Source organism: Physella acuta, unplaced genomic scaffold (genome assembly GCF_028476545.2).
Source record: "Physella acuta isolate Inbredline_101_S28 unplaced genomic scaffold, ASM2847654v3 ptg000642l, whole genome shotgun sequence".
NCBI classification, from domain to species: domain Eukaryota; kingdom Metazoa; phylum Mollusca; class Gastropoda; family Physidae; genus Physella; species Physella acuta.
In genome coordinates, this window is record NW_026732161.1 from 317,660 (window position 1) to 332,785 (window position 15,126).

Sequence of the window (15,126 nt, forward strand, 5' to 3'; positions counted from 1 at the left end):
CTTTATCCTGGGCACGTCGATGGTTTTACTTTATCGGCTTTGTTTTCTTTTGCCCTGTGTATTCTGGTGTATGTTCGCTAGTTTTGTTGTCTTTGTTTTCATTTGCCATGTGTATTCGGGTGTATCTTCGCTAGTTTTGTTGTCTTTGTTTTCTTTTGCCCTGTGTATTCTGGTGTATGTTCGCTAGTTTTGTTGTCTTTGTTTTCTTTTGCCCTGTGTATTCTGGTGAATGTTCGCTAGTTTTGTTGTCTTTGTTTTCTTTTGCCATGTGTATTCGGCTGGAGGTTTGCTAGTTTTGTTGTCTTTGTTTTCTTTTGCCCTGTGTATTCGGCTGGAGGTTTGCTAGTTTTGTTTTATCGGCTTTGTTTTCTTTTGCCATGTGTATTCGAAAAAAGTAGTGGACCATCCTCATAGTCATTGTGTATCGTAACTAAGGTACATTTACTTTAATAAAAATATAAAGATACGACAACCATCTTGAAACTGGGAGAATACTATAAAATTAATGAATAGTATTTTTTTATGTGCACGCATTCCAGATTTCACCAGCACTAGTTCTCCCATGCTCAGAGAGGTGCATTTCCTCTTTTGAGAATGAGTTATTATAAACAATCTATCTTCTTATCCAGAGAGATCAATCAAAGTTTCTAACAGTGCAAACCATTAAAAACAAAGCTGAACAATCGATTAGACATAATAATCCCAATTAGCAATTAAAATAGGAATAATCAATTTCTTGACCAAGGCAAAAGGTGAAGGTGTTAGGTTTACAACTAAAACATTTTACGGTAATTTTGGCTATGTTTAGTCCAATATAATTTTTTTTACATATTTCAGCAAGGTAACTATAGAAACTCACATTTTAAACTATCAGATTACGATAAGCAATTTTTGGAAGGCAATATTTTTTTTTAACTCTACAATTATTAGTCTACTTTTTGCATATGGTAATATCCGTTAAATAAAGAGAAATTCTGAACACATAAATTAACTGCAAAGATAATTTTATTTTTCTTGAAAAGTATTAAAATCTAAAACAAGACACACATAATTAGTGTAACTATAATTTGAAGTTTAAAACCTAAAAATTAAATACATTGGTATTTATAGTTAGAAGTTCAAAACGTTTTCAATTCTTAAAAATATATCAATCTGGATTATCAATTAACATAAATAAAATTTTTGACTTTCTTTTCTAAAAGTTGCATGAAATAAAATCAAAGTAATTTAATTGATTTATTGGTATATATTTCTTCATCAGTTAAAATTTGTTCTTTAAAATATCTTTGACTTAATAGTGATGACCGTCTAGAGACGTAAGGCCTCAGTTATTCACGACGACGAAGTTGGTTTTGCCGGGCGCTTTACAACCTGACCGGCCATCTGTTGCATGAAACCGAAAACAGAAAAAGTTTAAAATATTAATTTTAGTACAATTAATATTACTAAAAAATTACTAGAGAAATGGCTTAAGTAGACTGTAAATAAGGAACACATACAGACATATATATATATATGTATATATATATATATACATATATATATATATATATATATATATATATATATATATATATATATATATATATATATATATATATATATATATATATATATATATATATATCGCTAAACTAAGTAACATATATTACGAACGACTAAAGCTTTTATGAAAGATAGTAAATTACTTTTATTTTCTTATTTTCACTTCATTAAAATTTTTAAAATGACTAATTAAACATCTAATTAAATTTTAAAAATAGATAGATTTGTTTTGTCATCGTAGTGGAACTTATCTGGAAAGTTGGAACGAAATCGTTGTATTTGAAGTGGGTTACAAGATTTGTTAAAGTAAAGAGAGAGAGAAAGAGAGAGAGAGAGAGAGAGAGGGAACTAAATATTTAGTAAATCGGTTTCTTAACTATTTTCAATAAGTCTAGTAAAGTGTATCTTACATTGGTCAAAGTCGTCGAATCGGTCCCTCATGCTTGCTTGAAGCTAAAAGGCGAGAGAAAAAAAATTACAACTTTATCTTTATGCTCGTCAGCGTATCTAATTAAATTGTAATTCTAATTAACCCTTTATCTACTGACGGTACTTATAAGTACCACTTTAATTAAGTGCCTATATTACATTTCATTTAATACGAATTTTTAAAATTATTGAAGTAATTAATAGTATTATCTCCTCTGAGTCGCCGGTAGTCGGAGGGATCAATGTTTTTTGAAAATTACTGGTGTGACACCATTTTCAATGTCTAGCTGTATCGGTAGTTCACAATTTTTCTATACAGTTCTCACACACGTTCTTGATTTCCCTTTGTTTTACCTTATTTTCAAGTTTTCAACCCCAAATATTTTTTATTGGCATCTCCAATAGTCAGGCAAACGCATTTAACTTCTAGTTCTACAATTTTAATCAAATTGTCTTTGTATTAGACCGATGTTTACAAGTGGACTTATAAGTACCGTCAGGGCACACGGTCATTTTTTTAGGATTTTTAGAAAACGGCAGATTTTTTATGTGGAGTTACATAAATATTGTCTTGATGATTAATTATCGAAATGTACTCAAAAAATGATATTTACACATTTATAAGAAGGTTAGCATATGGTTTTCCTAAGAGATATTGTAATTACATGTTAATTTCTAGTAGTAAAAAATAACAAGAATAAAGGTATCAGTTGAAGGCTCGTTTACAAGGTTTAGTATACTTCATTTGTATACCAAAGCCTAGTTCTAGTTGTAAGATTTAATTTGTTAGTTATATTTACTTCAATAAACTATCTTGCCTACAACAACTAGCATTTACGTAATGTATACGTGTAGACTAGTAATAGTCCATACTTCTGCATATAGTATAGACCTATAAGATAAATTTTAATCAGTAACCAAACAAGAGTAGGCCACTACGGCTATCCTAAACATATTGAGCTCACTTCTATTCATGAACTTTGCACTGTAGTGTAGACTTGTCATAACATTCTAGTAGGCTACAATTATACTAGCATTACTAGTAGTTGTGTGCTGAATGACTAGGCTTTTGTTTATGTGGCTCATAGTACTAGCTTTTGGAAGCTTCTAGCAAAAGCATGTTCATTCCGGCAACCGTTGCTACACCAGAAAACCACAGACAAGATTGAGGGAGCTTGAAATGTCGACTACTTTTACTGTGTTTGAGGTCTAAGATGTGTTCCGATAGAAAATCGAGTAAAAATCGTACTCAAAATATACTTTTGTGCTATATTTATGTGTGAAGATTACAAAAAGTGATGGTTATAATGATTGCCATGTTATTAGTTAGTAAATTGTATCGTTTGTTCCTGTTTTGTAAAAAAAAATTAAAAAAAAAATGTCCTACATTCCTGACGGTACTTATAAGTACCAATATAGGTTTGGGCCATTAAAAATTTATGAAACAAAATTTCCTTCGATATATTCTTTGAATGTGCCAAAAGCAATATAGTAACACATTGTTTAAGTAAAAATTTCATTCAGAACATAATTCCGTAAATAAAGGGTTAAAGAAATCTCACCTCACGCAAGCGTTTGCGAGCCCACGACAGAAGGCGATTACTGAAAGACAAAAAGAGTGTGCATTTTATTTAAGCCATTTTAATCGGTGATAAAGTTTAAATTATATATATATATATATATATATATATATATATATATATATATATATATATATATATATATATATATATATATATTCATTTGGTAAGATTCGGTTGTTTTCTGTTTTATATCCATGTACCGAATCGATTGGTAGAGTAACTGATCATACTGAAAGTCATAAGTCTTATACATTCTTCAGCTAAGATCAAATATTGATGGTCGCCTGCAAATATTTCAGTATCGATCATATCTACGTTGGAATATGAGACATACAGGTTAGGATAGAGATTAACACAATGTGGGTCTAATATATCCTCATCTTTAGATGCTGATGTGTATCTGCATCATGCGGGCTTATCTGAATCGTTACTGGCGTTTCGGTATTACCAGGGGTTATCTGTATCTGAATCTCCAGGGGCGTATCTGTATCTACATCCCCAGGGTCTTATCAGTAATTGTATCCCTAAGGGCTTATGGTTATTTGCACCCCCGGGGCCTATTTATATCTGACTGAATGGTCAGGCAGTTTTTATAGAGTTTTTAGAGAAACAAAGAACAAACGTACACGATCGCTTGTTCTTTTAAGTTTAAATTCTATCAGTTAAATGCAGAGGTTGAAACACCTAGACTTACTCAGATAGAATGTCATACCCTTGGTCGTCGTACCAGTCGTCACCTGAATGCACAGAAATACAAAAATTATGTAAGTAAAAAAATGGCATTATCGATAGGTTAATTAATTTACTTTTGATTTAGATGTAATAAAATTTAAAAGCTAATATCAAAATATAAGTAGTTTTGTGTACTTGGGTTTAGATATCCGGGCCACCAACGTCGGTTCGGGAATCTTCGCCCGTAACTCGGCCATCTGTTTCTACGTCTCCTGCGTGGTCTTTGGGGATTTGGAGCGGGCGTAGCTGGGGCTCTAGTTGCTGGTGCTCTGGTGGTGGTCGCTGGTGCAGGTGGAAAGGGAGGGGGCACAGTTGCTGGGGGGTTAGGAGGGGTGTTTGGCGCTGGTGTAGCTGGTTCAGCGGTTGGTGGATCCGTGGCGTTTGTAGCTGGGGGGTCCGTTAGACAAGTAGTTGTCGGGTCATTAGGACCCGTAGCTGGGGGGTCAGTTGGATAAGAAGGTGGGGGATCAGTTGGACCGGTAGGGGGCGCCTCAGTTGGACCAGCCGACGCTGCATTTTGTGATGTAAATTTTGTAAGGTTTGTAACAGTTCTATGTATCAGTTTAAGTACAACAAGTCGATTCAAACACCATTTTTGAAAGGCTCTGTTGAGCTTTTTCAAAACAGTATTTATATGTTTATACATTGTTAGGAATAAATATGTGTCTTTAAAATTAAATAAATAAATGCAAATGCCTGGCACTTATTCTGTAAACTGAAAAAATCATTGTTAATGAAATTTAAACAAAGATTGTGATATTGGTTAAACCGTGATCACAACAATTGCTTTCATACGATTTAACGCAATACTACTCGAGTAGTCTCGAGTTCGAATGCGGGTGCAAGTTAGTCGCCCCTGGGTCCACCCAGCTAAATCACGTGTTGACCACATTAAACTTTTATATGTAGATGTCACCGAAGTAGGTGAACTCTACTTCTTTTGCCCCATCGACCGTCAGGTTCGAAAAGGGAAATTACTTTCAGTTACTAAGACAGATGTTATACAAGGGGAGATAATAAGATCGGAACATAATTAAACCCTTAACGATAAACGTGTATATACCTGTGTTTATAAAACAATTAAAATAATAAATCATACACTTCGAGATAATGTGTAACTTAGGTGAAAGAATATTAAAGAAAAAAAAGAAATCGTTTCTCCAATGTCTAATACTTAACTACAAACAAATCAAATCCCTTTGCAATCACTCTTCGGCTTTCAAGATCAAGACTTTGTAAAACAGTTAAGGACAAAAAGAATAGAAATTAACAACAATTATTTCTAACATGTTAACTAATGTTAATTATCTAATGTATAGAACTTAAGCTGATACTTGCACAAATTATACAATATAATCTTTGCTAATAATTTTTAAAACATTGAAATATATAATTTATGATAATGGCTGATTACAAAATGTAATGTCTAATAATAAAAGTGAGCGTAAACTTTTTAGAAAACGTTGTATTAACTTACGATTAACACATTTCACTATTGTCGTCTGTACACCATTCGTAGTCCCAGTCACCGTCTTCACGTGAAGCGTGCACGCATTGTCTTTAAAGGCGTATCCTATACAGTTAGCCGTAGCTTTACATGCATCGTCACATTCCTAGAAACATATTTCTCAACGTTAGCCACGTGAGCACACAAAACACAATATTGAAACGTTGTAAAGTAACGGTGTAACGCACATTATTGTAATCTCCTCTCGAAACAATTTACACACGTTTTTTAATGTTTTTTCTATCAGATTACAGAAAATTTAGTTTCTAAATTAGGTGATATTTACTTTTACAGAAGGAATTATTATTAAAATACAAAAATATGTCATTTCTGTTAATCATTATTTCGTACTATACACACACACACACACACACATATATATATATATATATATATATATATATATATATATATATATATATATATATATATATATATATATATATATATATATATATATATATATATGGTAAGCAAGTAACATCTGTAATGTCACATATACTTTTAAAAAAGTAAAGCTACCATTAATTTAACTAGTATCGCTTGTTAAATGAATAGATCTAAGAAAGAACCATTCGAAACACTTACCGTGTTTGGTTGAGACGGAGGAGCTGTAACAAAATAAACAATCAATCCATATATATCTATCTATCTATCTATCTATATATCTCTATATATATATATATATATATATATATATATATATATATATATATATATATATATATATATATATATATGTATATATTGAGAGAGAGGGAAATAGAAAGAGAGACAACGTAGGAAGAAAGAAAAAGAAAGAAAGAAAGACAGACAGATAAAAAAAAGAAATAATAATAAACATGTATCAATATGCATAACTAGATGCTCATGTTCTATACACTTAGTCAATATACTGGTATACACGTAACTATGTTCTTCGATAAATTAGCGTAATTTAGTTTATAATTATCCTGATATTAACTGCTAAATAATCCAAACAAAAAAAAAAGGTTGCGAATTGTATACCTAGATATTTCATACAGATATACGAGTACAGTTTATTACACACCTAGATCTTTTCTGCAGATATACGCGAAGATATTAGTACATCTGACGTCATCCCACTTATTATCATATCTGGTGAACGTTCGCAGACGAACACACTCTCGCCCGCCATTTCCGTAATTTGGTTCACCTGTTGAATACAAGTCATTATTTTATAATGGTTCATGTACTACATAATGGCATATATATATATATATATATATATATATATATATATATATATATATATATATATATATATATATATATATATATATGTTTGTATATATATATATATATATATATATATATATATAGGCCTAAATATATATATATATATATATATATATATATATATATATATATATATATATATATATATATATAAACCGCACAAATGGAGAAAATATCCTAGCAATGAAAGTAAAATTACTTTTAGCAATTTCTACGACTCTTATCCAAAAACTAAATTTGAAATTACATAGTCGTTAAAAATGGGAATTTCAATGGTCCTGGTGTGACGCAAGGTCGTATGTTATGTGTCGTAAGGGAACAGTGACAAGTAAGTATCGAGGATGGTGGACCAAGATGATCGAAAGGATTGAGGATGGTGGACCAAGATGATTGAAAGGATTGAGGATGGTGAAGCAAGATGATTGAAAGGATTGAGGATGGTGGAGCAAGATGATTGAAAGGATTGAGGATGGTGGAGCAAGATGATTGAAAGGATTGAAGATGGTGGAGCAAGATAATCGAAAGGATTGAGGATGGTGGAGCAAGATGATTGAAAGGATTGAGGATGGTGGAGCAAGATGATTGAAAGGATTGAGGATGGTGGAGCAAGATGATCGAAATGATTGAGGATGGTGGAGCAAGATGATCGAAAGGATTGAGGATGGTGGAGCAAGATGATCGAAAGGTTTGAGGATGGTGAAGGAAGATGATTGAAATGATTGAGGATGGTAGAGGAAGATGATTGAAAGGATACCAGACGCCGCTATAGCCCACGCAGATTATGCGAAAAAAGAATGTTTTATTTATATTAATGTTAATTATTTATTTCATTTACAAGCAATACAAAAACATTTCTTAAGATTATGATGTGGGCATAGATCACTAGACACAATGCCTAGGGCCTTAATATAACAATTTGACCACATTTTAGGTTTTTATTTTGTTATATTATTGCGGGATATCATTTATTATGATAAGTTTAAGATTAAATTCTTAGCTTGAAGTAAGATTAATTCAATCCTGACTTTTTTAACTGAAGTCACATAACATATTAATATATATATATATATATATATATATATATATATATATATATATATATATATATATATATATATTAAAACTTATGCACGTTGATTCAAATTGATAAGCAGTCTGAAGTTATTTTACCCGCAATTCATTCAACTCATGCATAGTATCCTAAAGTTATCTTTATTTAAATTGATTACATCTGAACAGCAGACAGGCATATTATCTTAAATTAATGTTTTAGTAAAATATTTGACCTCTGATCCAGTCAAAAAAGACATGCATTGCATCTTACACTAGTTCCTTATTAATTAAAATGTTTCACCTGCTATTCAGTCAACAATAAGCATGCATATTATCTTAATGACTAATTTATTAGAATATTTGCATTAAAAGACATGCAATTTATCTTTTAAAAAATATTTGACTTAAAATCCAGTCTACAAAAGGCATGCATACTATCGTACACTTATGTCTATTAACTTAAAAATTGTACCTGTGATCCAGTCTACAAAAGACATGCAAGAGCCATCTTGCCATCTCCAGATACCTTGACCAAGTTCGTCCGTCAACCCGATCCAAATATCCACGTTTATGGTCTTTGACATTTCTGAAAATATACATTGAAGAGAAATGAAATTAAATCTAAAGCTTATATTCAGATGATATTTAACCATTAGGTCTGCGTGTAACTGCAGCCCTTTTATCATCAAGTGCTTCAGATGATGAAGTCAAGCAATGCCTGGGCTTTATTTATTTCATCTATACCCTTGGGGATTGTCAGCAAGAACCTTGTAGGAAACATTCATTCCAAACAAAGTCTAGTCTAGTAGGCCTATATGTTCTTGGGAAAACAAAAAGAATGCAAGGTCCGCTTGAAATAAAAGCTGGAATAAGTTGAAGCCAAGAGATTTGTACTTCATAACCTGAAAGTTTTTGGGTTGTATTTAATACAATAATGAAGACAGAAAAATATAACTTAAAGGCAATCTCGAGGCCTTGTAGTACGATTCTGTTGCAGTTAAACAACACAATATAGAACGTTTGCTATAAGAAATGCGTATCTACTGTTTTGTGAGATTCCTGCTCGGTGAAGATGTAAGTCATGCTTTTCCCGGTACAAATATGTGATACAAACTAACTAACCGTATGGTTTATATATTTCTCTATATACGTATTTAGGAATTAGTTCAGAAACGTTTATCTTTCTACTTCTAATTAAAATAAGAAGAAAAAGAAGAATAATAAAAACGATAAATAATAATGAAAATCAAATAAGTAATAATAATACTAATAATACTGATAGTAATTAAAATAAATGTAGACATAATAAATGTATAATGTTAATAATAACGATAATAATAATAATAATAATAATAATTATAATAATAATTATAATTATAATTATAATTATAATTATAATTATAATTATAATTATAATTATAATTATAATTATAATTATAATTATAATTATAATAATAATTATAATTATAATTATAATTATAATTATAATTATAATTATAATTATAATTATAATTATAATTATAATTATAATTATAATTATAATTATAATTATAATTATAATTATAATTATAATTATAATTATAATTATAATTATAATTATAATTATAATTATAATTATAATTATAATTATAATTATAATTATTTATTAATTATTTATTAATTATTTATTAATTATTAATTATTTATTTATTTATTATTATTATTATTATTATCATTATTATTATTATTATTATTATTATTACTATTATTATTATTATATTAAAAATATAGTAATTGGCAGCTTTTTTCTCCGTAAATCGATAGTTAACATCCCCATCATCATTCCTGTAGACCTCTTGTTGAGTATAAAAATGCAAAACACACCTCTTCATTACATTCGGTTTTGGGCGGCTCCTCAATGTTGAATATATCAACTGATTTTTCTCTAAGTTTGCTTTGACATGTCTAATTAATTAAGCTATTAAGAAAGAAGAAAAATATTTTTTTAAGTTTAGCATTGAATTACTAGTAAAACTGAATCGGCATTTTTAACTCGTTTATTGCTGTATTCATGTTTTACTTTGTGGTGCCTGCTGACAAATAATGGGAAACTACTCCGTTTGGAGTTTTATAAAGTTGGTTTAAATTCGATTGTCTCACCGTGTAATGTTTTAAAAATAGAATTTGTAACCTTCGTTGTTTCATTTGTACATTTGTTTATTTTACTGGCTAATACTTTTCAAATAGTACACTTAGTGTATATTAGCAGATTATGAAATCAAATGAGTACAACATATTTTGATGAAAACGATCTGGTATTGAAAATATGTTTCTTTAGATTTTCATTTGTCTACGTAATTTCTCAAGAATAACATTTCAATTGGAAATTATGAAATGACAAAATTAAGAAAAAGAATCCTTAAATTTTTATTTAATAATTTATTAAAATTTAATCATGTGTTTACTTTGAAAAGTAGTTATTTAGATGTTCGCAAGGCAAAAAAAAAATAATAACAACAGTAGCCTAACTGTTAAAATATAAACAAATAAAGCAATGTATTTCAAACAAACTTTTTTTTACAATAAACTGAAAAACTGTTTATATTTAAATAACGTTTTGAGTTGATTAGTCGCCCCCGCCCCCCAACTCACACATAGTGTACACAAAGTCTGTATTATGGTCCTTGATATAACCTTCTCATTTCATGTTTAATTTGCTTAATGACCAAAAATGTATTGTTAAAAGTAATCGAGAAATACATATCATTATAGTACATAACTTAAGAAATCAACAATTGTATCAAGTTACCTGATATGTAGGCTTTCTCGACTAAATCAGTGACGGAGGTTAGTTGTCCACCAAACCCAACGCATGCGTCTCTGGCATTGGGGTACGTTTTCCCGACCTTTTCGAGACGATAGCATAGTGTTGTCCCCGGTCGTAAAGTCCATCCAGGCCCACAATCTAGAACGGTCGAGAATAGACATTTCTATCAATTTTATAAAGAACGAGTTCAGACTGGTACATGTCGGGCACCTTTAAAAAAAATTCATTTCATGAGAGTTGTAAAGATAGACATTTCAGTCGAGTCTTTAAGAACTAATTCGAAGTGGTAAAAATTGACATATCAGACAACTTTTAAAAAGAACGAATTGTGAATTTTAAAGAATGAATATTTTAATCAAATTTTTATGCAACTACTGTAGAATTGTAAAGAAATGACATTTTAGTCAAAGTTTAATGAACTTGTTAAGAGTAGTAAGGGTTGCACATATTAGACACATTTTTAAAGAACAATTTTGAATGCTAAAATTTACATTTTAGTCAACATATATAAAAAAAACTAACGAGGCCTAATAATTAATACGACCCGACCCGCGGCGTATCATACGCCGCTATTTAGTTGTTTTATTTTGCACTTTTCAGTAATTCATAATTTGTGAATTCGACAGTACCAACGCTGCCACTGACAATATTTGCTTTAAAACACTATCAGTAGCTCGTTAAGCACGATATCCCCCCATCCTTTCCCCCCCCCCCCCCCCCGTAAAAGTAAACTCCTCTTAGTTACCTCTCCTAAGTTTAAAATCGTTTTAAACTAAATTATCTGCCCCTAATAGCCGTCACTAAACCCGGCTCTACGACCCTAAGGGGCGCCAAAATGAGTTGGAAAAACAAATTGAAAGTTTAAAGGGGGGTGCAAATCGAAAGTTTGAGGGGTGGGGGTGCAAATCGAAAGTCTGAGGGGTGGGGGTTGCAAATCGAAAGTTTGTCCCCGGTCGCCGGAAAGGGTCGCTACGCCTCTGCTTAGTCCACCCGGTTTTTATGGTTTTTAATTTAGATAAAATCGAAGACGGCAGGGCATAATGCTAAACACATAATTTCTACATACTCCGCCGTCAAAGACACAGGCTAACTAAAAGATAAATCAATCTACAAATATCTAAATTCTACAATAAAAAATCAAAGTGATAAACGCAACTACCTTGAGCTAAGGATAAGCCACAAAGTAGCAGAATAGCTGCTACAATCTTCATGTCAGGAAACTTGCTTTTGCCAATCTGTAAATGGAAAATAACATAACATAAACCATAGCTAGCGAGACTATTTATCCTATTTTTTTAAATCCACGATAGAATAAACTTTAATATTCTTTTTAAAAATATTAACAGACAAAGAGAAAAATTATAAACGTTGTTTCTGTGTTGCAAAGTAATGTTTATCTAGCAGAAGACAACTCTATTGTAATATATAGAACTTTCTACAATTTGAAATGGTGACATAATTTATTTTTTTTTTAGCGACGATGGATGTCACTCATTTTTCAACCCATCGTTGAGATCTTTGATCCCAGCCTATCATTCTCAGTGTTCTATTTGCAAGATCTGAGCCTGTGGCAAATAAAGCTATTAGGGAAAACAAATTTAAATAATAATACGTAAATATTCAATTTTTTAATAACCATCAGTAATTTCTTTCTATTACACTATTAAAATATAAATGTAGCTTTGCTAGTGGTCTTAAAATAGAAAGCTTACATAAATATGACAACAACATATCTCACATATACTGAAAGCAGCTTAATTTATATTAAGTCTAGCATGTAATAAATGTTTTAAAGCAAATTCAACAACTCGTTTGGTGATAATTTGAAAATTTGGGACACATATGTCCCTTGGGCCTCAAAGGGTTAATGTGCAACCGAAAGAGTCTTGGATATTTGCGCTATTTATAGAGAAAAGTGTGACAGTCCAGACACTTGGGTGGATCTTCCATCGAAGAAAAAAAGACGTGGCGTCCAAGACAACCGGGGTCTTCGTAAAGAAAAACAAGCAGCGGGGATATCTTCAGAGCCGGGGTACGGACAAAGTGGAAGTTTTTGGTTGAGGCCCTACCCTCCTCAAGTGCATTTCGTTCGGCATTTAGGGGTCGGCGTGGTCGAGTCGGTAAAGCTCATGGTTGCTAAACCGAAAAGTCTCGAGTTCGAACCCTCGGGCAGATGAGGCTCGTTAGCTGGGGACAGCCACTCTTCTAGGAGAGATAACTCCAAAATTAAAGCAACTGCTGCCTTGTAGTTTGTTCTTGGTTGGACAAAGGCTATGGAAGCAAATCCATAAAGAAAAGCAGGCTGAAATCGGAGTCAGTGGACTCATAGGCACATAACCAGTTGACACGTATCCTTAATTTTGTTGGAGGCGTGGTCGAGTCGGCAAAAAGCTCATGGTTGATAAATTCGAACAAAATCTCGAGTAAAACCCACTGGCAGATAAATCTCGATCCCCTTCAACACTAATAATTAATAACAAAGAAGAAAAAGAAGTTCGGCATTTGATAAGCACGCGGCATCAGATAAACAAAACATCTTTTTAAGTCAAGTCACTATCGGCCTTTTTAACAGCATATCAAAAAAATCTAAATTGATTTTCAATACAATTGGGAACTACATGTGTGGAATGGTAGAACACTCAAGCACTTATCAGATAAGATCGCTCATCTCTCATTGATGTCTGTTTCCATTATTACAATATATGCAATTATAACGTAAAGTATACACTGAATCGGTTGCGAAATGCTTGGATATAATTGCATATACCACCTCATACATAAACACCTTTTGCTTACATTTAAATATTATTTAAATACTCTTAAGTAAATAAAATGAACGAAGAAAAGAAATATAAAACTAACTATGGATATATGTGGTAAAAAAACAACTCACCTGGGTAAGTAAATTCACCAGTTTTAAGCATCCAGACACTTCTCAGTCCGGCTGCTTATTTATTGTATATGTATATACTGTTTCAAAATCTATAATTCAACATCATGCGTGGGTGAGCCTCACGAGCTATTAAAACCCAGGGGCGTTTCCACCGACTTACTATAGAATCCAGCACTGTCCCGAAGAATATAATAAAAACGTGACACGAAATCCAAAATTTCCCCAAATTATCCCCAGGGTTTATTAGAAGAACGGAGTTGTGAAGTGAAATAAAAAATGTGGGTGTCTCCAATCTTTTAAAATATTGCACACGGTCATATAGTAAATTAAATTTCACTTTTTGGACTCGACGATTCATATGGCAGATGATATAGAGCATATAAAGTGTGTGTGTGTTGTGTGTTTGAATGACAGGTACTCTCTTTTTGTTATAGTTGTAACCTTGGTTGAGTGTGTTTACATAGAACGAGAGGTGTTCACGTGAGGATTGTCAGTTGACGGGTGACAGAGCGTGTGCTAGGGTGTGTGAAGGTTGGTTGGGCGTGTGGTTTGGAGGAGAACGTGGTATTGTGTATTGTAATTTTCTATCGTAAACTTTTTAGTATTTACTATATTAAGGTAGTGTTAAACTTTATATATATATATATATATATATATATATATATATATATATATATATATATATATATATATTTATTTATTTATTTATTTATTTATGTTTTTATTTATTTATTTATTTATTTATAAATATATTTTGTGATATATTCATGACCTGTCTGAAATTTTAAACTGAAGATTTCCAGGTTAGTAGTCAAAAGGTTTTCCAGTCGAACTAGCTATCCCATGAAACCAAGTAAGCATAATCCGCCTTTGTACCGAATCGATCGTCACGTCTTTATCACGCCCACATTGGAAAACTTTTCCAGCGTCCCACCAGGTTTTGTGTTATTTCTTTTTTATCTGTTTGTGTGGGCCGTTTTCTGTTTTAGTTGTTGTTGTTTGCGATAAAACAAAAGGATGAAAGACGTGTGGGATAAACCCTAAACCATTATTATAATTTGTTCGTAAGCGAATTTTTATTTTAACTAATGTGATTTTAATTTATTAATAAGCTTATATGTAAATACAACAATAAAATAGCTTTGAACTTAAAACAGTCGTTTGCGCTAAATATTGATTTGTGATACTTGTGTAAACAGGAATGTTGTTTGAGGGGGTGTCCAAATACTTTCATTTATATATATATATATATATATATATATATATATATATATATATATATATATATATATATATATATATATATATATATATATAT

The 15,126-nt window shown here is 31.3% G+C and overlaps 1 protein-coding gene across 1 annotated transcript; it reads right to left on the reverse strand.

Moving 5' to 3' along the window:
• Window positions 1-1,105: 1,105 nt before the first annotated feature.
• LOC131948404 (brevican core protein-like) lies at window positions 1,106-13,869 on the reverse strand. Its single transcript, XM_059310011.1, has 12 exons — window positions 13,809-13,869; window positions 12,075-12,150; window positions 10,898-11,053; window positions 8,582-8,695; window positions 6,848-6,973; window positions 6,385-6,407; window positions 5,767-5,902; window positions 4,425-4,799; window positions 4,252-4,294; window positions 3,537-3,576; window positions 1,956-1,998; window positions 1,106-1,383 (listed from the first exon to the last, which is right to left on the reverse strand). The coding sequence occupies exons 2-12, from the start codon at window positions 12,124-12,126 to the stop codon at window positions 1,325-1,327; spliced, it is 1,167 nt and encodes a 388-aa protein (XP_059165994.1). The 5' UTR covers window positions 12,127-12,150; window positions 13,809-13,869; the 3' UTR covers window positions 1,106-1,324.
• Between the last annotated feature and the right edge of the window lie 1,257 nt (window positions 13,870-15,126).